We start from the raw sequence: 24,620 nt of genomic DNA, 5'->3' as shown, positions 1-24,620 counted from the left end.
GCATCCGTTCCTGAGTTTCATTCCGCCTCAGCCCTTAATGGACTAATTAAGTGACTATAAAGTCAAAAGAACTGTTCTTCAGGTCTGTCTTACTCGAGTGCTAATTAAAGGGTATCTGAAACCGCTTGGAGGCCGTCGTTGAAAGACTGGGTTGTCTGCACCTGGTTTATCATCCCAGCCTATCCCTGACTGTTCAGAACCACGTCCCTGGATTCCGTCCTCTACTGTGCCTTCGCCGTGGAAAGGCCGGCGCATATGGACACGTCGGTTCTCACAGGTGTGCTTCGCTTACATGTGTGTATTGGAAATGTTTCCAGCTATGCGGGTAAGCGCTTGCTGAAGTCAACGTGAACCCAACGTGTGAAGTCAGACAACTACCAAGCTATGCAGCATTTCAGATTCGTTATTTCAAAATGCACCAGGACATATTTATTCCATTGCAGCATTTGCAGTCACAATGAAGTGAAGGCGGTTTTGTGCTTATGATTCTCTAACGTTTCAGGTGTGAACAGTCGAGTGGGAGGTGATCGGGCGACACCCTCAAGCACAGAAACAAGAGTTAAAAAGGCGGAGACCCCCCACAAAAAATGACATGAAACCGGGCGACGTTAAAGTCACAAACCAACTCCTGGAACAGTTGGAATAAGCGCTTATAAAGAACCGCAGACAAGTGGAAGAGAACACCCCAAAGTAAAACAAGAACTTTCATCTTAAGTTTGTTACATTAAAAAAAAAAACAACAACTGATCAAGCATTTTTTTTTTTCATTCGGCGTTCATGAAACAAAATCCTGTCCTTCTTCTTCAAGTCCTTCGGACAGTGTAATAGTTTCAATAGGTATCGGACGTCCCACAGTCTCTCTGGCGCTGGAAGGAAAGCTGATGAGGGGCTGCGCCGGTATACATCTCCGCATCTCAAATGCGACCTTAAATTACCGGTTGTACCACACTCAATTACTCGCTCATCTTGAGTTGTTCGTGCGTGGCACCACACTGTGCCGGCATCCATGGATGACGTAACGGTTTTTTTTCCTGACGTAATCGATCTAACACATGCATTGATTGTGTTTTGAATCTGTTCTGCATAGCGCAGTCGTGTGAGATGCGGCACTCAAGGGGCGACTCTCAGACTAGCGCACGGCAGCGACTGGAGTGCTTGGTGAGTAGTTTCCTTGTCCCACTTAACAGTGTAATCCCATCCGGCTTTACGGGTTCAAGAATACACAAATAGATGCCATTTTTAGGAGCTTAAACAGAATTTATGAACAAGATCGTTTATTCTGAAATTAATTATATATAATTCTCCGCAAAAAAGGCTTCTGGTAAGTTAATATCAGACTGCCAGTTACCCCATAGATTTTACGTTCTAATGTAGAAATGTACTTTTTTCTTGAAGGAAAGATTTTTTTTTCTGAATTCCCGATGGCTGTTAAATAAATGCAGTATTTCTATGTTAGGTTCACAGTCAGAAACAAACTGTACACAGCGCTTTTTAGGCACCACATATTAGTCAAACGCGCGCGTTCCTAAGTGAGCGGTTAGCTTGATTCACGGTCCATTATAACGCACGTCTTCCATTTAATGTTACAGAGATGAGTCTCCACTTAGCCTTTCTGAACAGCTTTTTAAAACCTGTTGCACAAATGCGGACCCCCCTGAAAAATCTATTGAGTTATTAGTGTTGGTTTTGTCTGTGGACTGTGGTGCAACAGGAGCGTTTTGAAATGTAGAGGCGGAATGGTCAGCAGAAAATTGATCAATGGTCTGACGCTGGTGATAAGGACAAGCTGTAACGAGGAGCAGAATACAAGCAGATCAGGTGAATCCTGGGGAGCCCGTCCTGTTAGTGCGGTTATTGACCAGACCTCGTTTCCTTTCACTGCTGCGCCCGGATGCTTTTTTTGGGTTGTGAATACAGAGCCCACTACTTAATTCTGTTTTTCTTTCACACTGACCTAAATGTTTCAGTCTGCCACACTGAAGCCCAAGTTTTGAGAACAGCTGTTAGAACTTTTATAAGATTTTCTCCTCACTTCGCTGGTTTTGATATACAGTTTATACAGAAAATAAGCTAAAACTGTTTAACTCCTTAAACTGAAGCTAAGAACAGCTGCTGCAGCTACAACCAATACTACCACTATTGCTAGTGACACTGAAACTGAGTCACAAAATTCACATTTTTGTAAGTATTACACAAGAGCATAATTTCACTTTATCATGATTATTGAGACATTTTCTTTTACTGTTGTAAGCTTGCACTTAAAAATTAAGATGAATGGAGGTGTTAATAAGAAAAAAAAGTAGGTACATTATTTTCAGAGCTGTTTCCTGATATGTATGGAACAATAGCGGGAAACTGTCTGTGGGTGACATACAGTATCAGTTGAGAAATTGGGTCCAGTGAAGTTCATTGTGAATACTGTTATTTTAGAGTGAAAAGTAGGGCAGTGCTCTCTCTCATCCAGTGGTGTGCCATCACCCTGAGATAGAGGGATTCCGTTCAAGCTGCAGAGCTGTTTTAATGACCCAAATTATTTCCCAGTTCGCCACTGATATAACAGTAAATTTCCTGGAAAGGGAGAGTATGCATGTGTTTTCAATTAAGGTCTCGCAGATTTCTATTTTTCTCTCAGTGAACGCTGGAGTTTGTTTAAGACTTGTAATGCCAGCAGTACATCTAGAAGTTCATTTCTAGAGTACAATAACAAAGGAACGGAAGAACAACAGGTACTCTATCACCACTCTTGTTTGCAAGTCAAGCTGTAAGTGCAGGGCTCCAACATCAAAAAACAAATCTGTCGTAACTGAAGGGAAAATCTTACGAGACTTCAAATGCTCTTGGTGAAGACTTATGGAATATCAGAATAAGAAAAGTAACCTGGTAGTAAGGACTAAAAGCATTGCTTTTGGGGGATCACGAAATTGCTCTGTAAGCCATGATGATTGCCCAGGAAATTGGCACTGTTGGTCTCTTTTACTCTGCTATTCCGAAAGTAGAAAGCTAATACTTTGGAACAAAGCTGCTACTCTGGTAAGTTTAGATAATAAGCAGTGTGCAGGTGAACATTATGTGATTACCCAGGGCTTTCTAAATAAAGATGTCAGGTATAGAACACACGCTGAATGTTTTTTTTCAATGTGTTCTCTTCAGTGCCACGACCAATGTGAAATTACACATTACAGAACAGAAAAGGGCGTTGGAGGTGTTTGGTCTTCACATCGACCCACCTCAAGCTGATACAGTTTCACGTGTAAACGCAAACAAGTGTAGTTAAACCACAAACGAGGCTCATGCCGAAAAAGCAAAGCTTTTTTGTTTTCTTCAGTTTTGTGAGTGCAAAGATGCAATGTAAACATAACCTTTAAGGAGATGAAGAAAAAAAAAGAAAAACACTCAGAAAGAGGGAGTTCAGGTCACAGTCAGAAAGAGGACAGGAAAATAAAGGAACAGGAGGTGTATTAGACTGGATTTTTAGAGAAAGGAATTTCCTTAAACAAACGGATATAACAGCATCCATCCTTCAGTGCACTGGAAAATATGTAGATTCACTTCTAGAAAACGCCCTTACAGAGCATAATACAACTGGTTGCTTCTCAAGCCCCAGACTCTGCTTGAGAATACTACAGGATTGTGGGGGAGCCGGAGCCTATCCCAGCAAGCAACGGGTGCAAGGCGGGATACACCCAGGGTTGGACATCAGCAGCTGCACAAGCACAATTAATATCAGTTTGAAAGTGTTACAGTGGTCCTGAAGTGGGGGATTTTAAGCATGAGGCAGATTCCCAATTTCCTCATTTGCTGGACTAGAACCCCAAGACAGGATTAAACTATGTGTAGCCAAGCAATATAAAATTGATATCACAATCAATGGTAATGGGTGGGTTAGAAACCTGCCAATGAGCAGGGCTGGTGGTAAAAATGGGGTTAAAGAGTACAAAGTACACACTGATCCCAAACCTCTCTAGTGGAATTATCAGCAATGTATTAGTAGGTGATATTTAGAGTCAGAAAGAGTTTAATAGTATATATATATACTGGGCATTCCAGGTCTGTTGGTTCCCATACTCTGTTTTTGAGTTTTTCAGTACATTTTAAATTTCTACAAAAAATTCAGCAACATTTCAGTCAGTCACAAAATGCTCCTGCTTGTTTTCATTGTTGTCTTTGTGGCTGTCCTGGGAGGGCAGCTTTTAAAAGGGACTCCTGCTCCTGCTCCTTCCCTCAAGGAGCTGCCATCGCACATGAGTTTAACCTCTGGGTTAATGAGTTGACAGGCCCAGCCAGCCATTTTGACCCTTTTGTTTTGGCGTTTGTCATTGACAATTTTAAAGACGCGCCTAGTTCAAAGGTGTGTCCTTTGAACACACCACACCTGTCCTCTGAGACCTTCCTGCCAGTATGACAAAGGCATTGCAGGTGATCAAGTGAGCGCGGTTGTCTCAGCACTGCAAGGGTGGGATGGGATCAGTTGTCAGGGCTCCCTCGGCTCACAGAGGCACTTGCAGGCATGCAGTGTGGGCAGTGTCCGTTTCTCTTAGGCTGGATTAGCATCAAGAATAAACAGAACTAACTGGGACCTCCCACCGCCAAAATATTCTGCTTCTCCAGAATGCCCTGAGTTTAAAACGGAAAACATCACACTTGACAAAATCAGGCAGGACAGAATAAGACCCAAATTTGTGTCTGTGTTGTGGGTGGAACTGGAAATGCCTGTCGGACTCTGCATGACATTTTCTCCAACACTGCAGCAAATGTCAAGGGAAGCCACAAGGCTTTGTCATTCAGGTTGTCTTTACCGCTGATCTTGTACAAAACAATCCACAGCATCAGTAATAAAAATCTGTACTTCATCTTGCACATTGGCACTTAATATCAAAGATTTTACATTTATCTGTGCCGTTAAATGTAATCTTTGGTTATGTTTTTTTTTTAAGGAATTTCCTCATTCCTCAATTTCCTCAGATAACCAAAGAATTTGAATTCTTGAATCCAGCACACCTGCAATGTTCTTCGTCCAAGTCATGTATTTAGAAATTGTAACAAGCTGAACATTACAAACAATTGTGTGTGTAACTGATGAAGGCATTACAATTACGTGGAAGTGTATTTAAAATTGAGAATGGGAAGCACTTTTTTACACAAAGCGTCATGGGATTATGGAACAAGCTACTCAGCCATATTGCTGAAGCTGGTACTTTGGCATCTTTCATTAAATGGCTGGGTAAGATCCTGGCATCAGTTAGTTCTGAACTGCCAAACGGGCCCATTTATAGTATTATATATTATTATGCTCTTATATACATATGTATAGAATTCTAGTGCGTGGAGCTGCACCAGTGTTGGACATTCAAAGGAATGAGTAGAGGTTAATTTCACATTAGAAAGAGAAAGAAAGAAAAGTTACCATGATAAAAAGAGAAGAGTGTTTTGGATGTAGAGGAGAGAGACAGAGGGCAGGATTGAGGCAAAGGGAGAATATGAAAGAAAACATGATAGTGGGTAATGAGAAGGTGAGAGGGGGGCGTTTTTCTTGGAAATTTGAGCAACAAATTCCAGAGAATGCACGGATGGCAGCAATCTGTAAATAAATGGAAAGGTTAGAAAGGTATTAACAGATCAGTGAATGTTGCAGGAATGTGTGAACCTAGTTTAAGATAATTCTGGCTTTTGATTTCTAGCATGCAAGTTGTGTATAATTGATGCATGCCATTGTCAGTAGCAGTGATGACCTGGGAAGCAAAGATGTTCTGTGCGTTTGGGGGTTTTTTTCTGGTCCCACTATGAGAACAGAGGACCAGGATGGCTCCTCAGGAGGCAGGCACAGCGAACAGTGTGTGAAGGTCTTTGCTGGTTTGCTCTATAGTGTGGGGGCAATGTCCTTGAGGACACAGAATCCCTTATGTGTAGTGTTCTCCTTCCTGTCAGGGTTTCTAACTTTTTTATTTCTCATTGTCTAGGTTGCAGAAGACCTTGGAGACCGCAAGCATACAGCCTTCAATCTCACCTCCACCGATGGGGAGAATGATGGAAAGAATATAATTTTCCCCCCAAAACTCAGTTCAGTGCAGTTCTGCTGCATTTTCACCATGCTAGTGAAAGAGCACAACAGGTAGGTCCCTTGTTACGGTTTGCTCTCATGTCTGTCTGTTACGACGGCCTTCCGTTTGTCCATCCATTTTCTAACCACTTCTTCTAATTCAGGGTTACAGGGGAGCCAGAGCCTATCCCAGCAAGCAATGGGTTCAAGGCGGCGTACACCCTGGATGGGAAACCAGTCCACCGGCAGACACAGACATAAACAGACACGCACTCACACCAGGGACAGTTTTCCTAAAAGCCAGTTAACTTACCAGTGTGTCTTTGGGCTGTGGAAGGAGACCGGTGCACCGCACACAAACACGGGGAGAACATACAAACTCCACACAGATAGCACCCAAAGAATTTGTGGTCAGAATTAATTATCCCCAGGATCCTGGTACTTCCTGGGTGCCTGCAGGCATACAGCAGTTAATGAGATTGACACTTCTCTTGTGTGGATGGGTGAACCAGACACTCCCACATGTCCTGTTTTCTCCCAAGAAATTAAGGAGGTTTTTGCCAGAAAACCACATCTTAAAATAATTGGTGATACTAAACTGGATGGGTAATCAGTGTGTATATATCTAAAAAATAACATGCTTCCAGATTTTTTAAAATAAATCAGACTAAAGGGCTGGGAGTAGGACACTTTTGGAAGGGCTGCAAGATGAGAATCCTTGTAACACATTTTGTAGGCAGTGCTGTCTCGGGGAGTGAATCTCTGGAATGGATGAGGTTTGTTTAAACTGCAGCAGGCCCGGATAATGAACAGCAGAGGTTCTGTGGAAGGATTGCAGTGCCTCATCTAGCATAGTGTTGATTGATTAACAGTTCCGAGCTTTAGGGACCAATTTGTGAAAGAAGTGCACATTTCGGTTAAGTGAAAGGGTGAACACATCATCTAGCCAGATTGCTTGCTCATGCCTGGATTCTGTTGCTAAGAATTTTTTCTGGTCAGTGGGGTTCCCTTTGATTCGGACCAGGTTTAAAGTAATTAGTCACTGCCGTGGTTCCAGCTCGTTAATCTGTCCGCCTTTCAGAATTTGTGCAGAGCTGGCAGGAAACAGCAGGTGCAAATTACAAAACCGAAGCGTGATAAAATTTCACAGTGAGCTTCTTACCACTCCTCTTATAGCAGGGTGGTTTATGTGATCTTAATAAGAATGTATGAAAAATATGCCAGCGTGTCAGCGTTTTTGAAAGGCATTATATTCAACAAGCTGCGTTTTCTGCTTGTTACATTTGTTCGCTCACTGACCATTTATTTCTTGTCTACAAACTGGACAGTTAGTCTAATTAAAATGAAATGATATGGTGGCACAGTGGTAAGCATTGCTGTCTTACAGCACTGGGGCCCCCGGGTTCAATTCCTGGGGTGTTGTCTGGGTGGAGTTTGTATGTTCTCCCTCTGGTTACGTAGGTTTCTTCTGGGTGCTCCTTTTTCCTCTCCCAGTTCAGAGATATAAGTAGAATAATTGGCTTTTGGGAAAATTGGCCTTAGGAGGGAGATCGAGAGTGTGTTTTCTGTCTCGTCCTGTCTAGTGTACCCGCCTTGAGCCCATTGCTTGCTGGGATAGGCTTCGGCTCACCCATGACCTTGGATTGGTTAAAGCAGTTAGGAAAAGGATGGATGGAAAATGAAATGACTAAGCAAATGTATTTTGCTTAAAAGATGATGTCTTATGGAGCTACATGACCAGTGAAAATTGTTGGCGGTTTGGATTTTCGGTCAGCGAACAGTCATAGATTTCCTGCACTGCTCTATAAAGGCCATACTGTGCCTCTTGGACTGAGGGTTAGAAAAACAGAAAAATGCAGCAATAAAACTGATTTGCATACAAGCCACATGCTTCATTATGGACATGGGGCACAGAGTACTGTCCCATAGTGAGTTGGTCAAACTAGTAATCAAATCTAATGCAAAAAGCCCTCCTGTTTTTTTTCTCATTGTGCATTGAGAAAATGTTCATTTGCATGCAAAGTGCGCATTTTAATCAGGCCATTAAGGTTGAAGTTTTACATCCCTGTAGGCATTGAAACTACATCCCCCCACCATCTCAGTCACTTCTCTTTTGCCAGTAATGTCAGAGCTTGAAAAGTTTGAGGTAGAAAATGTTTCCCCTCTTTATGACCCACGTCCTATGGTTTTATCCTAAGCAGCTGCTTGCCCTTGTAAAGCAGATTCTGCTTTCAATTAGGCCCCCCTGGGCGCAGACTTTTCTTCCCCCTCAAAATACTGTTTTGTGTTGTTGCTGAGGCTAAGTAAAGATGACATATTGTACCAATCTATTGCATACCAAAAAGGCTGGAGCGATCTGGATAGAAGACATAGAAAACGAGGAGCTCCAAGGAATGGGTGACCTCTTATCCTCTTCCAAGCCTACAAAGAGCCCTTACTAAAACCTAAAGGGAAACCACTATGGGTGGGTTGAATAGATTCAACATTTGTATGAAAATTTGGACTAACCGGGATTTGCTACTTTAATTGCAGATGGCATAGATGAAGTTTGAGTTTTGTGCTTACTCCCATTAGGCTACAGTGCACTTTTATTATGGTTTCACTGGAGGTTTGTTGCAGTTTCCTATGGCTTCAATGCACTTTCACTGTGCTTTGCAACACTGGATCAAGGGACCAGCCAATTAGAAAGGAGGAGAAAGAAGATTTGCTTAGCTACAGCATTTTATGCTGACGAAGGGAAAGTGAAAGAGAGGGTGCAAGGACTAACTATTTGTAAAATAAGTTATTCAATGCCTTTTTTTTTAATTGAATGAAAACTATGCATTCGTTTTGCAGATAACTAGAGTCCAGTGAAATATTAGTTACAAAGGTAGTCTGTGGAGAGGAGGTGGCTGAAGTGTCATGCTATTGTGGATTAGGATATTATAGGTCTGTCATTGGATCATACTTTGAGCACCACTTAACACAGTTCTACCTTCCCCTTCTTGCTCACTCCCAGACTGCTTGAGAAATGCACAGGAAAGGAGCGGGACTGTAGCCAGACACTGGCCCGATTCATTTCTTGCTAATCCACTTACTAGTCTCCTGAATCAGACATGACCAGGGCTGGATAGGCCCACATGGCCCAGAAAATCTATAAACTAGACTGTATGAGTTATCCATTTCCCACCTGTAATGGAAAGAAAGGGTGCTCTCAGGCTTTTTGCTAAAAGGAAGAGACTCAGAAATATGTTATGTTGTGTGGTGGTCACTTTAGTTTCATGATAGTGGTCCAGCAATCATCTAAAAATGGGCATAGATGGGCATAGAATATCAATGAATGAATAATAATGAGAACGTGTTTGTGTATAGGTTGTTTTATGTGTAAAACATATCTGGGGTAAGCAATCCAGTTTTTGGCAACCAAACCAGAGAATGACCCAGTGTCAGAAGTGACCACCAGGCAAAATGAGATAACCATTTCTGTGTATCTTCAGTTGAGCTCTGTGGTCCAGATGTCATTCATTTGAGTTTGGATCATGTCAAATCTGCCTGAGACTGGATTCCTTAAGACACAGTGCATCATGGGCTGAGAACTGCTGGAGTAAAGTGGATTTAGTTGATCCTAATCCCTATGAAGATGTCTCCTGGATATCGGAGAAGAGCACAATGAACAAGAGAATGTAATATTTAAATAAATTCATTAAGGTGTTTTCAGAAATGCAGGAAAAGACATGGATGATATCCCTAGTATGCTGTACCTTCAAACCTCCCAAGGCTTTGCAGACTCCACATATTCCTTATATCCAAGGTGTGTCCAGCAACTTAGCAATAACAATATATAAACAACTACTCCAAGCTGTTCATGGATAAATTGCCAGAATGATTTTTTGGAGGACAGGTGAAGAATGAATGAAGCAAAGCTAAAGTGAAAAAAAATGTTGAAAATCAGGAAAGTACATTACACAATAAAAGTAGTCAGTCACTCTTCATGCCAGAGGTGTGTTGATGGCTTAGCTGGAGTTGACACACTGTCCCTCACTGCCTGGGGTGTTTAGATCCAGGAACAACCAACCAGCTTAGTATAGTCAAACACAGTCCAAAAATGATCAACCACAAATCACAGCACCTCAGCATGACCAATCGGGAGATCCAAGTGTGTTAGTCCAAGTGTGGCAGGAGTGTCTGTCCCTATGGAGCTTCTCGTATGGTGATTTGATGGCAGTCTAACTGCATGGCACTATGCTGAACAAGTCAAGGAATCTCACTTGCTGCCTTTCGTGTGGGCTCACCCTGACATGACAACTTCTCAATTAGGACAGCGCACATCCTCGTGCTGCTCGTATTGCAGCGGCTTTCTTGCAAGACGAGAATGTGACGGTTCAAGTGTGCCATTCTGCCCTGCATGCCAGACTCAAGCCTCACTGACCATTTGTGTTATGAGCTGGCTTGACACTTGGCATCGAGACTATTGAACAGGTGCTTGTCCAGACTGCATGAAAGGAGGGGAGAGACTCTCACACAACAGCAGCTGCAACCTGGTGCGAAGAGTGATTCCCTGATCTACTGATTGTGTTGTTTGCTGTGGTGGCCAGGCTCATTACTGGCCTGGGATTTTCACAGTAGACATGTGACAGATGATAATCTGTATAAGGATTTTATCTGTCTGTTCAATAAAATGTCTGCCCGCCTTTGGCGAAAAAATATGTTCATTTTTTTATTACTTTGTAATGTTTTTTGCAATTACAGGTGATGTATTTCTTTTGATGTACAGTACATATGAAAAGGGTGACAGGGTTCTAAAATATTAAAGAAATTAAGTTATTATTTAATTTTAAAATTATTATTAAATTTTTTGACCACATACATTTATTATGTTGTGCAAAACATTTCACCTGTACTACGATACAAAATACCAGAGTTCTCAGAACCTTTAGTTAAAGGCCTGTTTGGTCTTGATATGTGAAGACCTCGAAAAATCCCTGTGCATGTTGGAGTGGAAATTAATATTTAACTTTAATTCTAAAGGTAAAAAAATGTCTAACACCTGCTGAAATTTAACCACGACGATCCGGATGGATTCCAATGAAGGCCACAGTAAACCGGTTGACCAGAACTGTGTTACCCCTTTTCTTACACATTAATAATTTTACAAAGATCAGTAACTATAGACGTGTTGGAGTTGTGCTTCAGCAGCATGGCCCAAAGCATTAGAATATCACAAAGCAGGACAACACTTGTGCCTTGACAGGTTACCTTGATAAATTTATGATTTTTCACTCTCTTTTTATCACCAGCAGTTCCCTAGTTTTCAGAGTCTCACAGGGTTTTTGGATTCAAATGCAACAGATTAAAGACCATGAATAGCGAATGTCTGGGGGCATTTCTCTATCCTCCATTTCATAATGGAGGTCATTTGTGCCATTTCTTTTATCTGGTTCTGTAACATTCCAGTCTCACCTGCTCTCACACTCTTGAGTGTTTGGTGTCCTGATGCAAATTGTGGAGGTGAAAAAGAAATTCCTGAAGAAATTCCTTTGCAAAGGAATTTATTATTTTGTTTGTAATATACTGTGTGTGGTGTCGTCCGCTGTACTGTGTCATCTGTTGACTTGACTCTGCCTTATGTAAGCACCTGTTTCTTAGATAATACTGTATAACCACCTGCCAAAACACAGATTCATTGGATTGTTCTGGCATTTATGCAGCATGGTTGTGTTAAACACAAGCTTATGATATTGAAATTCTCACCACAAAAGGTGTCCTATTTGTTGGCTCTGAAAAGTGCAACAACAACTACCTTAACACGTAAGAATTTATTGCACACACACTTTTATTAAAGATCTAACTTGGTGGGTATTTCAGTTCTAAAAACACAATCTGCTGGTGGTGGTGGCAGGACTCAGATCTTTGCATAAACAGGGATGAACGTGATTAAACATTGTCAAAATTAAGCCTATGGAAAAGTGTTTTTTAACAGGGTGTATTAGTCTCTGCTTTTTGTACTGAATGTGGCACTATTGTAAAACAGGGTTCATCTAATACGCCAAAAGCAGGTTTTGTGCCTTTATTTACAGAGAATGCTTATATATACTGTATATGCTTATATTTATTTATTATCTTACTCTTTTGCATCAAAAGGATAAAACTTTATCTTAACTACTCTAGACAAAGGCTAGACTGAGTGAAGCATTGAAAATTGTGATAAAAGTCGTATGGCGAAATGTAACCTTGGTGAACGTAATAAATGCATGATCCATTTTAAGCAATACAAGTGTCAGGACCATGTGGATGAGCAGAGAAAATAAAGAGTTAGCTCCAGAAACAATCCCAGTTGAGTACGTGGCATGTGTTTGTGAACTCCCAGGCAATCTGAGAATTCTGATTAAATCAGAAATGTTACCCAGAGGCGTTCCAGCATATGGTTAAATAAAGAACATATATAATTAGGACCAGGCAGCACAGAACTTTGGGAAAACTGCACATGTTTTTCAAGTCTTTTGCAGATAGATAAGGCTTAAAGTATCTTGCATTTTAATACACTGTTATTATTTTTTTATCCTTGGGAAGGTCTATTATGAGTTATAAGGTTAATTGTAAAGTGACTTTTTTCCACAGTAAATTTGAATGGTAGTTTTGTGCAGGCAAAGGTTTTACTATGTTTTTACCACACAATTGCTCCGATTTGCCTTTGTCGACATTACACTGTGCAATGTTTCACGGTGCTATCTCACACTTTGTTGTCACCACAGTGAAACACACAGCCAGGCTTTGCTTTGTAGAAGACAAGTACGTTCATAGTTTTAGAAACCTCTTACAATGACTATTAACAGTAATTTGTAATTAAGAACTAGTTTTGAATGCAGCCTTCATGTGGATGATGGTGTTGCCATCTTTGGCATAAAATTGAGTCAGTTCTATGGCATAACTCAACTGGGGTGCCCGGCTACTAGGAGGACAAGCTGGTTTTGGTTTGTCTTTGCTTTGGCACAGAAATAGACCATTGTTTCAGAAACACCTTGGAGTGTCCCAGTGACCACAGCCGAGACGAACATAAAGAGACCCATTTCCTGAATGTTTCCGAGCTCCTTGATACATTGCAAGCCTTTGCTGTGTCCCCTGGAAATTCATATTGGAGCATCGAATCTACAATTACTACATCAAGGTCATAATCTTTGTGAAACTCCCCCTTGAGGTACATTTCCCAGTTACCGGTCTTTGTGCCTTCCTCCAGTTTTGCGCCATGTCTGCACAATAAATTCCCATTTCTGAGATACACTGTGCTGCCTTTGCACCTGTCATCCTTTCCAACTTGGCTAAGCCTCGGACTCTTGTGTGATTCCTTCTAGCGAAGTCAAGACAGCCAAGATGGCCATTGGAGAGAAGAAGACGATGGTGAAAAAGGAGGAGGAAGGCGTCGTGTTGCAGTATGTGGACCCTCCAGATGGTGGCTGGGGCTGGATGATTGTGCTGCATTGCTTTCTGGTAAGTAACTGGAGAGGCGCTCGGTGATCAAACACAACAAGGTTTCTCAATTGCACAGCAGTATGAGAGTGATGGATGACTAGTGTGCTCTTACACACAGTCACATACTCACACACGTCAGAGCCACTTTTCCCAGAAGCCATTTAGCCTACAAGCATGTTTTAGACTGGGAGGGAATGGAAACACCTGGGGGAAACCCACACAAACACGGGGAGAACATACAAACTCAGATGTAGACAGCACCGCAGGTCCCAGAGCTGTGAGACAGCAGTACTAACAACTGTGCCACCCTATTTTGTGTAATGATGCTGAATAATAGAGAAAGGTAGACCATTCTTTCTGTCAGATGGCTTCTTCGAGATCTGGATTTGGAATATTTGAAAGCATATGGACTGTGTACATTTCAGTTTGCCATGAATAGCTTTCTGTCTTGCATGCTCTCTCAACAGCATTCCGAAGAGACCCCAAACCACTGCCTTCACCTCACTAACCAATTATTGTGTGTATCTGCAGAAATGCAGATTAGCTAATATCCAAGAGAGTGATTTTATAACCATGTTTTTTGACCCTCTGACACTGATTTCCATTCTAAGTACAGTTCTGTTTCTTTTTTGTCTAAGAATTAAGAATTGTGTTTATTGTGAAACCGTATGACTCTCAACTCCTAATGGCACAATCCTGTAAAGTGGACAAGCACTTTACTGCTTTCTCTTTTCTTCTGTTCTTATAGTAAACATTATTGCCCTATTTGTCACAAAGCAGATTCCCTCTAGATTGGCTTATTGGATTCTGAATAGTTTTAAATGTTTTTTGAATCAGTAGACCTGATGGGATAATTGCCAGTCTAATATGAAGCACAGTTTGCCCACTCTAGAAGATAAGAATAAGGATGTGCTGAGACACTCAAATGAGAAAATGTTCCTTATAGAGGACATTCATAAGAACAGAAAGAAATGTCCCAGGTTTTACTCTTCTCCTGTCACATCCATTTTGTCTGACTTATGTATATGTCTCTGCTGTTCCAGGTGAACATTCTGGTTATGGGCACTCTGAAGTCATTTGGGATATTCTTTGTGGCATTCCAGGATGCCTTTGGAGGCTCCTCGGAGCAAATCAGCTGGATCGGTTCCATCATGTCTAGCCTACGGCTCTCTGCTGGTCAGCATTGCCAATAACACAGCTCTGTCACTGTCATTAAAAATTTATTCTCGCTGTTTTACTTTCTTAGCCCTTATGAAATTTTAATAGATAAACATGGCACTTCAGCACTTTTAGCACAGCTGTTCCTGGACATCGGGTACTTATTTCTTTCTTTTACCATATTCTCCCACAACAAACATTTTTGGTGTAAATCACAGCACTAGAAAGTCATCATTATGATTTACCCTCATGAATGTCAGAAGCTGCTGTACCACACTGTTGTTATCATAATAATTATGGTACGGTATTAGTCTAGTGCACTGTTGTAGAGTAAATTCGTGGTAAAATGAAGGAAAGTGCAGTAAAAGTAAATTTGTTTTAAATGGTAAAAGGGTGAAACAATCCACTTGCCTTGGTGAACTGTCAGGAAGATTTATTTACACTAGTTTAGCTCTTGTGATAGATAGGCAACACTTTCAGGCAGTTTAACATGGTGCAACATGAAACATTTGTTTAATACAACAATATTGCATTGTGTGATAGCCCTTGCATACAGTGGAGTGTTGAACATGTCAGGTCAAAAGCTTGTTGTAAGACAAGACAGTAGAATAGGAACAAGGAGAGGATAATTCCACACTGAGAAGAAGAAGACAATGTTTCGACTATGGAGCCCCTTCATGTGGAAAAATGAAGAAAAGAGCAGGAATTCTAGTTTTCAGTAACCGGTCTGAAGCAACATCTTCTTCTCCTGCAGATCAGTTCTCTTCTTCTTCTGTAGGACCCCTGGCGTCAGTGGCTTGTGGGAAACTGGGCAACCGCTTGACGTCCATCGTAGGGGCTGTCCTCGTCAGTGCCGGTTTTCTGACCAGCATCCTCGCCACCAATGTTATCTTCCTGTACATTAGCATGGGCATCATCGTTGGTGAGTGAGAGGAAGAGGCTGGGCCTCAACAGTGCTTCCCACCATACCTGTAGAGCCATGTCATCTTCCCTTCATTGGGCTGACTGTTTAATTCTGTGGACAGATGCATGTTAACATTTCTCCAGGTCTCCTCTACAGCTTTATACTCTAGACGTGTGAGTAAATCCATCTTGTAATTTTCAGAAGTTAAATATCTGAAAAGATCCAAACTAAATTTCCAGTTGATCCAGTTATAATAATAATAAACTTTATTTTATATAGTGCCAATAAAGGTGGCTTCTCAAAGTGCTTAACAGAATGACAACAGCAACAACAACAATTAAAAATAAACAATAAAAAATACACAAGAAAAACATGATGAGAATATGCAGAGGAGACAGTAGGTGGTGGTACTAAATACAGTAGGAGCAGAGGGGTAAAGAATGGAACCAGTTAAGTAAAGGCTCTTCTAAAGAAGAAGGTTTTGAGTCTGTATTTGAAGGAGTTTAGAGAAGGTGACTCTCTGATATCCTTGGGGAGAGAGTTCCAGAGCTTAGGGGCATAACAGGAGAAACCCTGTCAGCCATAAAGTGTAGACGAGACCAGAATTAGAGGAGCGAAGGTTGGGAGATGGGGAGTAGGGTTATAATAGATCAGACAGGTACTGAGGTGCCAAGCCATGCAGAGCCTTATAGGTGAGCATGAGGATTTTGAAATCTACACCAAACCTGACAGGAAGCCAGTGCAAGGACTCCAGGATAGGAGTAATGTGATCACTTGCACTAGGCCTGGTCAGGATTCTGGCTGCCAAATTTTGGACATACTGGAGTTTCTTCAGTGTGGATTTAGATACTGCAGTGAATAGAGCATTACAGTCAATTCGGGAGAAGACAAATGTGTTGATCAGCTTTTCAGCCATAGTTAGTGATAACATTGGGCGTAGTCTAGCGATGTTTCTGAAGTGAAAGAAAGATGTTTTTACAATATGCTGCACGTGTGGGTTAAATGTTAAGCCTGAAACAAATATCACCCCAAGGTTTTTCAATTTAGACTGAAGCTCAAGTACAGTACCATCCACAGACAGGGTTGCAGGATTGGCTTTACAAAGTTGATGGGGGGGGGGTGCCAATAAGCATGACTTCAGTCTTGTCATAGTTAAGATGAAGGAAATTTTGAGTCATCCAAGTTTTTATGTCAGAGATGCAACTACATAGAATAGAGACAGCCACATCAGTGTCAGGTTTGGTATGGATGTATATTTGAGTATCATCAGCATAGAAATGATAGTTGAGCCCATGTGATCTTAAAAGCTGGCCAAGTGGAAACATGTAAATGCTGAAAAGTAGGGGACCCAGTATCAAACCCTGAGGGACACCAGACTTAACGAGACCAATTTCAGACCTAAATCCGCCAAGAGAGACAAAGACAATGATCTGTGAGGTAAGGCTTGGACCATTTGAGAGCAGTGTCAGAAACTGCAAACACAATCTCAAGGCAAAAAAATAAGATGTTATGGTTAACAGTGTCGTAAGCAGCACTGAGATCAAGAAGAATGAGGATAGAGAGAGAACCAGAATCAGAAGCTATTAGAAGATCAACTTTGAACATGGCAGTTTCTGTGCTGTGAAGTTGACAGAAGCTAGATTGGAGTGTTCTAAAATGTTATTTACAATGAGGTGGTTATGTAATTGAAATCTGACAGCACATTTTAGAATTTTTGTAAGAAAGGGTAAGCTGGAGATGGGGCAAAAATTGTTTAGATTGTCCAGAGCCATGATAGGTTTTTTTAGCACGGGGGTAATGGCAACAGTTTTTGAGGACCATTGGTACAACACCAGTGCTCAAGGATTCATTTATTACTGTATATTGAGGACAATGGGGCGGAGAGATGTGAAACAGGACTGAAATAAAGTGGTGGGAACGGGATCTAATATAGAGGTGGTGGATTTCAGGTTTACTGAGGGATGCAGAGTCAAGAAGAGAGACGTTGGAGAGGAGGGAACCAGAAAAGTATGACAAGCAGGGAGCAGGTGTGGGAACGATATGAGTTGGGGAGAGAATGTGATGCCGGATGTTGTCGATGTTGGAGCTAAAGAAATCTAAAAATGTGTTGCAAAGTTTCAATGAGGCAAGTAATGTGGTGGGGCAGTTAGGCTTTAGCAGTCTGTTGATGGTGGAGAAAAGATGCCTGGGGTTGACATTGACTTAATTTAGTCAACCCAAACAAGATGGCACCAAAATGCCAAGAGTCTGATCTCTTTCTCTTCTATCTAGTGTTGGTGCACAGCCTCTGAAATACTGGTAAATTGTATACTTCCTCTGCCAGCTTTGCGACTGAAGACGTCCAGTACTTATAATACTCTAATAATCAATAAAAAAAATAAATAATTTGATTTCACTCCTAATTTAACACTATGATACTGTATATCAACATTTCAGTACTTCAAAGCGTACTTTTAGAAATGGGAAGTATTTTCCACATCCTGATTGGCTTGGAAAATGCAAAAATTCAAGATAAACATGTTTTAGTCTCCTGTTCCGGGCAGGAATCGTTTAACTGAGAAATTGAAGTTGAACCAAAACACGGGCCTTGTGGCTCTAAAGCACTGGTTTTGGAACCTCTGACTGAGATATCATTTCATTTTAGGCTTCGATATTGTCAGGATGTACTATCAGCCTCACATTGTCGTTGTCTTCCTCAGGCACGGGATTTGCTCTCTTGTATCAGGTCACCTCTGTCGTCACGGCAATGTATTTTAGAAAGAGGCTGGCGACTGCCTACTCCATTGGCCGCTCGGGGATGGGGCTGACCTTTGCCCTTGCTCCCTTCACTCAGCTTCTGCTGGAGCAGTATGGCTGGGAAGGTATGTGGGGCTCTGTGTGCCTGGTGCCAAAATGAAATATTCCCTTTAGAATATTCCCTTTGGGTTTGTATGTGGACCAAATAAGACCATGGGAAATAAGGGAGATACCAGGGGAATCATAAGTGAATTATGTGCTTATCAAAAAACAAAAGAGCAATAACATAACACTGTTGGACATAAATATGAGGCTAAGGGTAATTGACATAATCCTGTCTTCTAATAAAATCTACAGTATATAGAAATTAGTGTTTGGGGGAATAAAACATTAGTTGTATGGAAACTGATTTATTAAAAGTATATAAAAGTCCTGATCAGTAAGTTGTTAGTGGTTTTTTGATCTGAGGATTACATCAAGGCGTACATGACTCCAAATCTCTCAGCAAGAAAAATAGAGAACCATCTAACTTTCCAATATCTTAAAAAAACTGGAACATACATTTGTAAGGAACTAGCACTAGATCATTAATTTAAGTTTCCCCCTTTGACAGAACACCAGCCTTAATCAACGGTCAGACAGAATAGTCGAAGATTTTTTATGTAGTCTGAGTAATACCTTCACAGATCTGTATATGATACTTATATTATTCATATGATGTATTACTTGCATTATTCGTATGATTGCGAATAATAAAATTTATAATCCTTAAGAACCATTAATCAAAAAGGCAAAACATAACGTAAGTATTTATAATGCATAACAGCTGTTGCAATGAGGACATAGCAGGTGTCACGGAGTTCATGCTGAGTCTGAGTGAAATGTGTTTGAATAGCTCCTGGTGGACATTCGCCAGGATTACAAAAACACCAGGAAGTCTGGCATGATGGACTATCAACTAGGCAGAGGCTCACCTGGCACAGCAGCTTGGGTCAATATAGAGGTGGGCAGAGGAAAGTTAGTGTGGGAAAATGCGTACTTTTTGGAACTTGCCCTTGCCAAACCTTACTGAGTTTTTATTCTTATGTTGAAACTTTTGTTTTGAGTTTTTCTGTCTAATTTTTCTCTGTTTTGAATTAATATTGGGTAGTTGCATGCCTGCTGCCTTTAGAAATCAACCATTGAAACAGGGTTTAAAATCTTTAAAGATGGTCCATATGCACTCTATTAGATCTTTTTATTTCTGTTCCTGTTTGCAGTTCAAGGCTTTTAAATGGGCTGCACGTGTCACTTTGTTCTGTGAACATGCTGTAGATGACACAAATGGTGCCCTCTATTTTGGACTTGCTAAGGGGAAACTGAAAATTAGTCCTTGGATCTCAGCATATCCTGTCTGTAACCTACCCCTGGGGAAGCAGCAGCCTGGTTAGAACTGGCGTTTGCTGTCATGTCAATTGCTTTGAGAGCTGTTCTGGGTCAGCATTGATCAGGATAGGATTCCAAGCCAGAGACAACAGCAACTGCACCAGTGTGTTCCAGTGTGTTGCCACTGCGAATCTGCAAAGGACACATTTTAATAGACTTAAAGGGGATTTTATGGTAAAGTGTGTATATCTTGGTAGGTAATCAGTTTGGCGACGATGCCAAAATGCCGTGGAGCTAATTAGATACTTTAATAACATGATACACGTTTCAAAGCTGAAATCTGTCCAATTTCTCTGAACAAAGTCTGAAAGATTTAGTAAAAATTGCCTCAACTTCAAATTACTTCTTTGCGTCAAGCAAAGTGTTTGACCCACAGAAACTCCTTTTATAATAGGTACTAGGAAGTGCAGCATTTCAGATGTAGGCATGTTATTTGAACTATTTAATACATGTGACGTTTCTTGCAAAAACATAGTGTTTTTCTTCCTCTTTCACAGGAGCACTTCTAATCTTAGGAGGCCTCATGCTCAACCTGGTGGCATCTGGAATGCTCCTGAGACCCATCAGTGTCAAGGCTCCTGAGCTGCCCCCCTCTTCCTCCTCTCTCCTGAAGGACCATGCAAGCAAAGCAGAAAAAGTTCAGCATCACTATAAGAACTGCTTTAATGGGTGCATTCCTTTAACAACCGGCAGTATCAAGACCGACTCCATGTCAGGAGAGCAGAGAAACGTGTCCACACCTGAAAAAGTACCCATCAACCCAGAAGCCTCACAAACCCTAGAACCAGCAAACACCCTCATCCAAAACGGTGTCATCCAAAACGGCATCTTCCAAAACAGGCATATTAAGAATGACTGCAATGGGGACAACATGCCAGAGGAAACAAAGGTGTTCCTGGAGCAGAATGGCAAGGCTCTGTCGATAGAGATGTCAACAAGCAAAAGTGTCAGTAAAGAACTCCCAAAGACCAAAATCCTGGATTTCTCACTACTAAAAGACCCTTTCTTCTGCATCTACACATGGTCACTGGTCTTCAGCCAGCTGGCCTATTTTATCCCCTATTTCCACCTTTCAGCCCGAGCCAGGAATCTTGGGATTGACCCCATGGATGCTTCCTTTATTATCTCAGTGGCCGGTAAGTCACAGTTACATTGCATGCCATGCTTGAATTTTACTGTGGGCAAGGAGACCTGGTACTTGCACACACATTCCCTTCCTTTGTCGAATCTTAATGACTTTTGCATGACCTGCTTTTCATTGAGCCTGAGCTGTTTGAAAAAACTGGTTCTCACTTGCACATTCTTGTTTTTAAAAAGTGAATCCAATGTGTCCAAGGAGCAAAGGTGCTTAATGTAAATTACCATGGGGTCATGGGTTCTGATTTATCTTTAGGTAGGATTTGGAAGTCAAATAGGTATGAATGTTTGCACAAAATTGTGTGTGTGCGTGCCTGCTTGAGGAGTTTTCCAATTTGGAGAACTGAGAAAAAAGTTTGTGTTGAATGATTTTGACACAAAGTAACATGCATTTCTGTGGTTCTTACATACCCATTGCCATGCTTTGTCCATTTATGTCTGAACAGAACACATGGGTATCTAGTAAACTATAAAAATGTACAAGTCAGAATTAAGTATTGTCTGATTCTTAAGAGACCCATAAGCAATCCTTAGGACAGGATAGTTACTAGTTTAACTGATAAAATATTCCCTTAAGAATTGCAAGCATTAAACTCCAGGCTGTTATAAAGTGATGCCTGCCAGAAAATGTGTTTTAAAGTTGCGGTCTGATTAAAGAAAAGCCCTCTGTGAACCTGCACTCATTAGTTATTTGTGAGCAGCTCAGTGTTTGCTGTCTTATGTAACAGCTGCTGAACTTTAGCACAGTGGCCCAAGCGACGGAGTTGAAATGCTTTCTGTTGATACCGCTTCCTTCCTTCCACCTGCACGAAGCTGCTGCTATCTACTGTCCTGAAGAGACTTGAGCATGAAGAGTTCCCAGTGTCAGCCCAGACAGACCCTCCCACCACATCTGCCTGATTGCGTCTTTTATAGACTGACTCAGGACTAATACTTTTATTTTACAATATAAACAATATATTTAAAAAGGGAAAAAATTCCAATGAGTTAAAATGTCTGCTATTATTATAATTTCTATCCCCATCTGAATGTGTCTTGTTATATTTCTACTGGGGCCCCTTTACTCTGATACTCTACACTGGCAAGGAAATAAGTTTTGAAATGTTTATATTTTTCATGAAAAACAGAGGAATTAAAGTCTTTTGACAGGCAGGTGGGAGTTAGCCATCATCTCTTCTGTTTTTCTAATGTAAAATGCCAACAATCTTGTAGTTGTATACCCTGCACCTGCAAATCAGCTCGGCTCACTGCTGCAGTCATTCGACAGCTAGAAGGTAGGCAGGGGAGAGCTCGCACCAGCTGATCACTGGCACACTTGGCAGCTGCCAGGGGCTGCTGTTGCACGGTGAGCTGAGGATCACCAGGCTGGCTCATGCCCACACAGCCCTGGCAGCTCTTTGGCCAGCTGTTTGCTTAGTCAGCTAGTGACCTAATTGAAGTTCACCTGGACTATTGTGGTTTACCTGTGTTCCAAATGAGTGTCTTTATTGCCTAAGTCCCTTAGGAACTCCTGACCTGGTTTTAAAACCATGATAGAAGAGATCACAACTACTCAACTGTATGTACTCATGTTTTGTTTTTTTTCATACTGGCTGACTAAGGCAGTAGTGAAACCCCCCAGACTGCATGTGGCTAAACTAAGCTTTTGCCAACAGCTCCCCACCCCCCAATTCCGAATGACAGTGTCCATCACACTGGCCCCATCTCAGTGGGGTCCTGTCGATGCCAGGCCAGTCAAGGAGGAGGTAGTGCAGGGGATGATGGAGTCTCTCTCTGTATCCTGAGTTCCATCCGACCCCAGGGTCTTGCCAAGCTCCGGAGGGGTCCTGAGCTACAGAGCACGCTCACAATGAACAGTCTGTGTGAGTGTGAGTGCCTGCCGTGTTTGAGTGAGACGCAGCCTGCTTTCTCAGATTCCATCTGCGTGTGAAGCTCTTCACAGAGCAGTAGAGACCGCCAGCCCAGTCCCCCTACTCAAAGGATTCCTTTCAACCCAGACAGCTAAGGCTTCCCAAACAGGCCCTTGCTATGGCCGCTGCTGGTGCCCAGAAAATCGCTAGGCAACGTCTTCCAACAGGAGCCGCTACCTTGGAGACGGGAGGTTTCTAAATTCTGCAGAGCTTTGAAGTGGCTGCTGAATTTATACAGAGATTCATTGTGTCTGCGACGGGTACAGTGGAAGAAAGGCCTGAACGTGTTTTTTTTTTAAGAAGTGGGCTGGGGAATGTTTGGAGAAGACTTAGTTAACATGGTGTACTTGTCATTGTCCTTTGTCCCTGAGGGCGTTCATTCCCTTGTTATTTGCAGTTGTGGAAGAGCAGGGAGAATGTGCAGCATAGAAATGTACCTATTGCTTCTGCTCACAAAATGGTATGCAGCTACAAAACTAAGCTAATCTCTGTAGAGCGTATTATTATTAATAATAATAAAATAATAAGTAGTTCAAGTAGGTAGCTGCGTCAGCATGCGTAGGCTGCAAAGGAACAACTAAAGTTTTATTCCATGCTGAAAACAGAAGAAAAGAAACAACTTTTCAGCTGTGGAGTCTCCTTTGGGTGACATAAAACAATATACTTTATTCTATATAGTGTCTTTAAAAGTAGCTTTTCAAAGCCCTTTAAAGAACAGAAAAATACACATTGAGAGGAGATAGTAGATGGAGGTTTGGGATATAGTAGGAAAGCAAAGGGGCAGACAAAAGACCAGTTAAATAAAAGCCCATGTTTTTGTCAGAGATGTAATTAGATAGCAGAGGCAGCTACATTAGTGTCAGGTTTAGTATGGATGTAGATCCGAGTATCATCAGCATAGAAATGATCATTTAGACCATGTGATCTTAACAGCTGACCAAGTAGCTATTGGTTATTCATGAAAATGCTGAAAAGTATAAGTGCCAGTGATGAGCCCTGAGGAATACCAGACTTAATGAGTCCAATTTCAGAACTAAAACCGCCAAGAGACAAAGTGACAGTGATCAGCAAGATTTGAACCATTTAAGAACAGTATCAGAAACTCCAAGCACAGCCTGAAGACAAGAAAGAAAAGATATTGTGGTTAACAGGATCAAAAGCAGCACTGTCATCAAGAAGAATAAGGATAGAAAGAGAACCAGCATCAGAAGCCATAAGTAGATTGTTAGTGACTTTAACTAGGCCAGTTTCTGTGCTGTGTAGTTGTCAGAAACCAGATTAAAGGGGTTCGAAGAGGTTATTTAACCGATTTGTAACAGCATGTTACAATTTTTGCAAGAAAGCGTAGGTTAGATATTGGACAAAAATTGTTTAGGTTTCCAGAGACATATTTGTTGTTTTTTTTTACACTGGGGTAACAGCAGAAGTTTTGAAGGCCATTGGTACCACGCCAGTGCTCAAGGACTCATTTATTATGTTGAGGACAATAGGGCAGAGTGAAGTGAAACAGGATTGAAATAAAGCTGTGGGAATTGGATCTAAATGCAGGTAGTGGATTTCATACACGAAACCAGTTTACCGGGGCATTCAGAGTCACATAGAGAGAAGCTAGAGAGAAGGGAGCCAGTTAAACTAGGGAGGAGGCGTGGAGGTAACATGCGTTGTTTGTCTCCAGAAGAGAATGTGATGTCGGATGTTGTCGATCATAGAGTTGGAATGAGGCAGGTAATGTGGTGGGGCAGTTTGGCTTAAGCAATCAGTTGATGGTGGAGAACAGATGTCTAGGTTTGTTATGGTTGTTCTCAATGATGTGGGAGAAGTAGCTGGATCGAGCAGACTCTACTGCATCATTGTGTTCATTAAGTTT

General features: G+C 41.5%; 1 protein-coding gene across 1 annotated transcript in view; it reads left to right on the top strand.

Moving 5' to 3' along the window:
* slc16a4 (solute carrier family 16 member 4) overlaps positions 1-24,620 on the top strand; it is a 39,155-nt gene that overhangs the window by 867 nt on the left and 13,668 nt on the right. Inside the window, exons 2-8 of the mRNA XM_088922452.1 lie at positions 1,093-1,158; positions 5,958-6,109; positions 13,366-13,501; positions 14,527-14,659; positions 15,420-15,563; positions 18,245-18,406; positions 20,204-20,842. Of these exons, the coding sequence (XP_088778578.1) occupies positions 1,093-1,158; positions 5,958-6,109; positions 13,366-13,501; positions 14,527-14,659; positions 15,420-15,563; positions 18,245-18,406; positions 20,204-20,842 (1,432 nt within the window). The remainder of the gene's footprint in view (positions 1-1,092; positions 1,159-5,957; positions 6,110-13,365; positions 13,502-14,526; positions 14,660-15,419; positions 15,564-18,244; positions 18,407-20,203; positions 20,843-24,620) is intronic.

This window comes from Atractosteus spatula, chromosome 7, assembly GCF_055471065.1.
Source record: "Atractosteus spatula isolate fAtrSpa1 chromosome 7, fAtrSpa1.hap1, whole genome shotgun sequence".
Taxonomy (NCBI): domain Eukaryota; kingdom Metazoa; phylum Chordata; class Actinopteri; order Semionotiformes; family Lepisosteidae; genus Atractosteus; species Atractosteus spatula.
The sequence above is the reverse complement of the archived record's forward strand: the minus strand, read 5'-3'. Positions and strand labels throughout refer to the sequence as shown.